The 7,847-nt window shown below is 42.1% G+C and overlaps 2 protein-coding genes across 2 annotated transcripts in view; both read left to right on the top strand.

Moving 5' to 3' along the window:
• Positions 1 to 7,847, top strand: part of LOC106519069 (N-acylneuraminate cytidylyltransferase) — a gene marked incomplete in the record, with an annotated part of 36,466 nt that overhangs the window by 25,875 nt on the left and 2,744 nt on the right.
• On the top strand, positions 701 to 7,220 carry LOC106519070 (N-acylneuraminate cytidylyltransferase). Its single transcript, XM_014010589.1, has 7 exons — positions 701 to 1,086; positions 2,252 to 2,394; positions 2,476 to 2,631; positions 3,484 to 3,620; positions 3,699 to 3,793; positions 6,568 to 6,727; positions 6,809 to 7,220. Exons 1-7 carry the CDS (start codon positions 869 to 871, stop codon positions 6,977 to 6,979), a joined length of 1,080 nt encoding a protein of 359 aa, XP_013866043.1. The 5' UTR covers positions 701 to 868; the 3' UTR covers positions 6,980 to 7,220.

Genomic DNA, 7,847 nt, shown 5'->3' on the forward strand with positions numbered 1-7,847 from the left:
GGATGGATGGATAAATGGATGGATGATGGATGGATGGATGGATGGTTGATTGGATAGATAGACTGATGGTTGGATGGATGGATAAATGGAAGGATGATGGATGGATGGTTGATTGGATAGATAGACTGATGGTTGGATGGATGGATAAATGGATGGATGATGGATGATGGATGGATGGTTGATTGGATAGATAGACTGATGGATGGATGGATGATAAATGGATGGATGATGGATGGATGGATGGATGGATGGTTGATTGGATAGATAGACTGATGGTTGGATGGATGGATAAATGGATGGATGATGGATGGATTGATGGATGGATGGTTGATTGGATAGATAGACTGATGGTTGGATGGATGGATAAATGGATGGATGATGGATGGATGGTTGATTGGATAGATAGACTGATGGATGGATGGATGATTGATGGATGGATGGATGGATGATGGATGGATGATGGATGGATGGATGATGGATGGATGGATGGATGATGGATGGATAGCATGTAGCTTTTTATGCTATTTCAGCTATATTTTTGCTCCATTTTTACTGTTTTTTTCTTTTGCTTCTTTCAGCTTTTAAAGTTTGACTCAGATACTTCTGCTTTTAAACATTCTCAGCTCAATTTCAGCAGCTTTTAGCTAATGTTTCAGGAAACAGGCATTCACACTAACATTTTCACAGGAGAAGCAGTTTCTGTAGTTATCAAACGCAGCTGCAGCAGGTGCAGCGCGAGGCGCTGCCCCGCCGCCTTTGAAGTCAGATCAGCTGGAGCTGACAGCTCGCGGGTTCGACTCCAGGACTGATTCGCATCATTCCCCCCGTTTGTTTGTTTGTTTTTCTTTGGGACGAAGTTTAAATTGAAATGGCTTCGAGGAAACGAGGAGCCCACCGTGATAACGGGCTGGGAGACGGTACCGGGTCCAGGAGTCCGGAGCGGTCCGACGGGAGACACATCGCGGCTCTGGTTCTGGCCCGCGGCGGCAGCAAAGGGATCCCGCTGAAAAACATCAAGATGCTGGCCGGGGTCCCGCTGCTCGGGTGGGTCCTGAGAGCTGCTGTGGACTCTCAGATGTTCGACAGGTACTTCTTTAAATTTAAAGTTTTATATTTTTAAATATGTTTCAACATTAAAACTGTCACTTCCTGCTCCGCTAAATGTTTTTATCTGTTAATTATTGAACAATTTACTGCAAGTCAAACATCATCCAGTCAGTCTGGATCCAACCAATCAGGTCAGGACGAATCAGAACCACCTGAGGGTCTGACCCGGATCCATGGCGTTTACACCTGCAGTCCAAACAAACCAGTTCATCCATCCATCCATCCATTTTCTGTACACGCTTCTTCCTTTTCAGGGTCGCGTGGGTCACTGGTGCCCATATCCAGCAGTCACAGTTCAACAACCTGTAAACCAGGTTCCCCCCCAGAAAACTTTGAATGAAGTAGGTGCTGTTTCCTGCATTCTGGTGTCTCTTTGGCACTAAGAGTTTTGAACCCAAAGGACAGCATAGGTCCCCTTTAAACTAACCCAGAGGGCTGAATATTAAGATTTAATGGAAGGGGATTAGGGCCACAGAGTTAATAAAATTTTTTCCCCCTAAATTCTGACTTTAATCTCAGAATTCTTAAAAAAAAAATCAAAACTCAGAAAAAATATTTCTTTGCTCTATGGCCCCAATCCTTATTTGTAGGATTTCCTCTCTTTCTTAATCAAGCAAAATCCAGAAAACAATAACTAAACACAAATAATAATAATCTGAGACTAAATAATACGGACTGAAACCAAAGCAAATTGAAAGAGTAGCAGGACTAAGTTGGACCAGCACCTTAAACAAATAAAATGAAAATGATCAACTTAACCTCCTGATGAATGAAACCGGTCGATGTGCCCTCCTCGTTCATCACTCCCTCTAAACAGATCTAAGCCTTAAAATCAAGAAGAGGGATTAAAATAATGTAAAACTCCCCATGAGGCAGCATTCAGTTGAGCCGTACCTCGGCCAGGATCAGTGCTGAGTCAGAGATCTGATCCTCTGATCTACCTTCGTTCTGTCATTGCATTTCCACATGGTTTTACTTCCAGGGACGAGGTACCCTGGCTACAGTATTTTTTGACAAAAACTATTAGTCTCAAAACGGCCTTGACCCAAGTTGTGGACTCCTGCCAAATGAGACAGAGACCGGGTCAGAACACGATAAACTCGGATAAGTTTCATAAATAATTTTGGTTTTGATTTTTCCTCAGTGTTTGGGTGTCCACAGACCATGACGAAATCGAAAAAGTGGCAAAATCCTGGGGGGCCAAAGTTCACCGTAGGAGCGCTCAAGTTTCAGAAGACGTCACATCTTCAGTGAAAACCATTCAGGAGTTCCTCAGCAAGAACAAGGGTACCAAGACCACTTGGTCAAATGTGGGGAAACGGGTATATTTTATTTAATAATTTATTCTAACTTGTTCTTCCTCAACAGATGTGGACATAGTTTGTCACATCCAGGCCACGTCTCCGTGTCTCCACCCGTCCCACCTACAGGGCGCCCTGAAAAAGATCTTGGAGGACGGCTACGACTCGGTTTTCTCAGTGGTCCGGAGGCACCAGTTTCGCTGGAAGGAAGTCAAGAAGGATAGTGAGTCCATCTTGGTGTGATCTTTCTTGGTCCAGTCCGTCTTGGTATAGTCCAGTCTTTCTTGGTTCAGTCTTTCTTGGCCTGGTCCGTCTTGGTGTGGGCCAGTCTTTCTTGGAGTGGTCTGTCTTGAGGTAGTCTTTCTTGGTCTGGTCTGTCTTGGTGTGGTCCAGTCTTTCTTGGTCTGGTCTGTCTTGGTGTGGTCTTTCTTGGTCTGGTCTGTCTTGGTGTGGTCCAGCCTTTTTTGGAGTGGTCCGTCTTGGGGTAGTCCAGTCTTTCTTGGTCCAGTCTATCTTGGGGTAGTCTTTCTTGGCCTGGTCCATCTTGGTGTGGACCAGTCTTTTTTGGAGTGGGCTGTCCTGAGGTTGTCTTTCTTGGTCCTGTCTGTCTTGGTGTGGTCCACTCTTTCTTGGTCTGATCTGTCTTGGTGTGGTCTTTTTTGGTCTGGTCTGTCTTGGTGTGGTCCAGTCTTTCTTGGAGTGGTCCATCTTGAGGTAGTCTTTCTTGGTCCAGTCATTCCTGGAGTGGTCTGTCTTGGGGTAGTCTTTTGTTTTTGTACCCACTGGTTCAACATTGGTCCACTGCACCACATGTTGAAACACCTGGTCTTACTTGGACCCCCACTATGACCTCTATCAAACTCTGTGAGTTACTTCTAATGGTTCTACCAGGTGTCCTTTACTTAATTCCAACACTCTCGCTCTCTGGTTGGTACCAGTTGTGCCAACTTCCTGTAAATAAAAACACTTGGCTTCCATTGAACAAGAACAAGCTAAACACCCAGAAGAAACGGTCCAACCCATGTTTAACATGGGTGCTTAGCTTGTTGTTCATCTACGTCCCACTTCTTTTCAGGTGGTGAAAGTACCGAACCGTTCAATATTGACCCTTTGAAGCGTCCGCGGCGTCAGGACTGGGATGGAGAGCTGTACGAGAATGGCTCATTCTACATCTCCTCCAGGGACTTCATCACGAAGACAGGGTCTTTGCAGGTGAGCGGTGGCCCGTTAACTTGTCTTAACTCTTCATACAATCTGTTGTCGGGTAACCATCTGATGGACTCTGCCCAGGGCGGTAAGGTAGCCTACTATGAGATGGAGCCGGAGCACAGCGTGGATATTGACGTGGACATTGACTGGCCAGTGGCGGAGCAGAGAATTCTCAGGTGAGACAGTTTTAAACTGTCGAGAAATTCGTAACTAGAGATCGGAGTGGAAGTTTGAAGCTGAAACCACAAAGAATGAGCACATCCTGGTGGCTAGCTGCAGTTCTTTATGTAGAAGTTAAGGTTTTGGTAAATGGTCATGTTGAAAGAGAGGTCCTTTGTGCTACCCAGCTAATCGCTTTCTGCTCAGACGACTGTCACTCAGTCTGCGTCACGTCTGCGTCCAGCTGAAGACTGGTGGGTCTTACACAAACCTGTTGTTAATTAGAAGTTAGAAACTCAAAGTTGGTCAAATGTAATTTAGCAGAAGCTAAGTGGCCTGCTAACGTTTTTAAAATTTAGTAAAAAAGCTAAACCGTTAAATGAAAAATTAGGGTTAGGGCTAGTCAATTTATTTAGGTCCGCAAGTTCAAAAGCACATATGCTTAATAAAACTTAGCACAAGCTAATATAAAGTACAACATAATCTCTGATTACCAGAAAACATTCATGTAAGAGAAAAGTCAGCACTTTACTACCATCTAGTGGTAAGATCATTTTCGTTAAAAGATTGGCATATATCGGCACAGAATGGGGAGGTGATTCTTAGAAACTGGTTGTAAAACAAGAAAAAGTTGTGGATTGCTAGTTCTGCTGCTTCTTGGTCAGTTTCTTATGTTTATGGCAGGGCTTCAGTAAGAAAACATGCAGATATATTAGAAACTTTAAACTGTTTGTCGTAAAACTGAATCAATGCATTCTGGGTAGGCTACAGGACACAGAACAGGAACTCCGTTCTTTTCAAAATAAGAGTGAATTTAAACGGTTCCGTGTTTCTTTTTTTAATATTATTTATTAATTTAATATTTATTGCCGCGGTGTTCCTCAGAGAGGAGGTAGGACAGCATGCACAGCTGAGTGTGGTTCTGCAGATCAGAACCACATGTTGATTGTCACCCGATGAGGAAATTGTTTGCTTCCTGCCACGCAAAGAATTGTGCGAAAACTACAGTCTCAGTGGAAACCGTCACCGAGAAGAGTCAGAAGTCAGCGTATAAAGCTCTGTGAACGCAATGCCGACTGAGGGGTCACTGTGTCCTCACAGTGCAGTGTCACTGTGTTAAGTAGAGAGGACGATCCCCTCCTTTGATCTAGAAAATGATGACGACGACGATGAAGTTATAATGAATTATGTGGCTACAGCAAGTAGTGAGATGGCTTTTTAGCTTTGCTTTTGATGAAACTGACGTTTGAATGTGAAACATTATTAGCGATTAGTAGTGATGTTCGATACTGCCAGTTTTCTTTCCGATACTGATACCGAGTAAAACTTGGCTGATATTGATGATACTGATCCGATACTGATACTTTGTGCTAACACACATAATGTGCCTGGTAAAACAGCGTTTTTCAAATAACTACTTTATAAATAATACATGACATAGCAATTTATTTAATTTAAAAGTCTTTTTAACACTAACCTTATATTTGTTTAGCACAATTCTTATTCTAAAGAAATATAATTTTTAAATAGTGAATAAAAGTGAGAGAAAACAGTCTAAAAGTTGTTACTTTGTATATTTTGTAGCATTGTTTGTGGGTTTGCAAGAAGGTCCTTGGCCAGAACTAATCCTGTTTGGGGTCCATGGCATGAAAACGTTTGAGAACTAGAATTTAATTAGTCAGACAAAGCAGATTTTTTGTTAAAATGACCTGCCATACCTCTACAGACTGAGTGACTGAACATTAGGGCTGTGTATTGGCAAGAATTTGGCGATACGATACATATCATAACAGAGGGGTCACGATACGATATATCCCGATATATTGCGATACTGTAAGCAAGGCAATATAATGCGATATATTGCGATTTTTTTTGTCCAAAAATTCTATTAAATAAAAACCTCTTACTGAAAAAAAAAGAAAAGCTAATGTTTACTTACAATGCTAATTCTACCCTTACTCTCTGGCGCTCAAGAGGTAGAGGAGCCAAATGGCTGGCTCACTGCTGCCAACTAGTGATCAGAGGCTGAACTACAACATAAAAATGAACGGTTGGCAAGAAGGTTGACATTTTAAACCTTAATTAAAAATCGATATAGGGCTTTAGAATATCGATACAGTATCGGGAAATGAAATATCGCGATATTTCAGTGTATCGATATTTTCTTACACCCCTACTGAACATGTGCCACTGTGCGCATTCATTACCCAAGCAGAAGAAAAAAAAATAGTTCCCTCCAACCACATTTGATTTAGACAAGATTTGAATAGTTGAGTTATTTTCCACTGTTTCCTGTTAATGTGAAGACATTATGTGAAATAACTGAAGTATCAAAGTATCGATATTTTGATTTTAGTATTGATTCTAGAACATAAAGTTCTGGTATGGGTAGTATCGATATTTCAGTATCGATCTGCACATCACTAGCGATTAGCGCCACTCAATTCTAAATTTAGAAAGCGCAAATCCACACGTCATTTTATGAAATTAGTAAATCCCCCAAAGAGCAAAAAAGAGATTTAGGTCTGTAATTAATGGATTTGCACTTTAGGGGACTAGTGCCCACCACTGACCTCCCCCGTAAAGAACAGTGAGTTCAAACACACATCTGACTCGAAGCTCCTCAAAGTCCAACAAAAACCCTCTCGTGCTTTCAAATGATGAACCTGAGATCAGTTTTAGTGATGATTGGATTCTAAAACTCTAATGTTAATTGTTGTAAAAAATACTCATGATAACCGAGAACAACTTTTTCCATCCCCAATCGTGGATTTACTTTATTTTCCAACAGGTACGGTTACTTCGGCCGGGGCGTGTCCCTGATGTTCCTGAAGGTTTCTGGATGTTTAACGGATGGAAAAGTCCTTCTGTCTGGATTTGGAGAGGACAGTGTGTCCGTCCACACCAGAGACACGACAGGAATCAGGATGCTGCAGAAAGACGACGTGGAGGTCGGACTTCTCAGCCATCGATCGACTCGTGTGTCTGCTTTTATAAAAGTCAAACCTTAAACCTCTGTCTGTCGTCTCCAGGTGGTTCTGCTGGTCTCTGGGGACGACCCGGTTCTGTCGTCGATGACTGAGAAGCTGAAGAATCTAACGGGCTGCGAGGTCATGACAGTGGGAGAGGAACCGCTCAGCGATGTCCAGGCGGTCGTGGAGAAGAAGAAGCTGGACTGGAAGGACGTGGCCTACATGGGTTAAGCTAACTCTTTTATATTGTTGATGAAACGGTCGGGAGGTTTGGATCATGGAACCAGGAACCAGATCCTGGATCTCATGAGCATCATGGTGGTCCTCAAAGGGCCAGTTGAAATTAACTTGGACTAAAAACACAAAACATCACGTTCCTCATTTCGTTGCTACAGCTGAACCTCACTAACAATAACTGAGCTCCACCTGGTATTTCCTGCATAGAAACAGCGTTTTAACACATCCTCTTATAAACACTGAAAACTACTGAAGAAATTTATTGGGGTTTGTTTACTTACTGATTTTTAAAAGCACCACATGTTGCAGTTTTTTTCTTAGGTGAATAGGTATATATATTTTTATAAACTACTGTGATTATTTTTGTGATTAAAATGATGATTTTCTGTACAGACTGGTCTGGGTGGCTATTACAAATGGTTACACAGAGCAGGAGGTGCAAATATGTAGATACATGCCTGAAAAACATTTACAACACGTAAATGTTTTTACATTAGAACTCAGTTTTCTCTGAAGGTCTCTGGTCACATGATAGGGAGTACCTCCATCGATGTGATGGCTTGTCTCTGGGGAGAGGCCAGAACCAGAAGGAGTTGTTGATAAGATGTTGAAACTTCCCGGATGGGGGTCCACAATAGGGCTGTGTATTGGCAAGAATTTGGCGATACGATACATATCATATCATAACAGAGGGGTCACGATACGATATATCCCGATATATTGCGATACAGTAAGCAAGGCAATATATTGCAATATATTGCGATTTTTTTTGTCCAAAAATTCTATTAAATAAAAACCTCTTACGGAAAAAAAAGAAAAGCTAATGTTTACTTACAGTGCTAATGCTACCCTTACTCTCTGG

Source organism: Austrofundulus limnaeus, unplaced genomic scaffold (assembly GCF_001266775.1).
Source record: "Austrofundulus limnaeus strain Quisiro unplaced genomic scaffold, Austrofundulus_limnaeus-1.0 Scaffold70, whole genome shotgun sequence".
Lineage (NCBI taxonomy): Eukaryota > Metazoa > Chordata > Actinopteri > Cyprinodontiformes > Rivulidae > Austrofundulus > Austrofundulus limnaeus.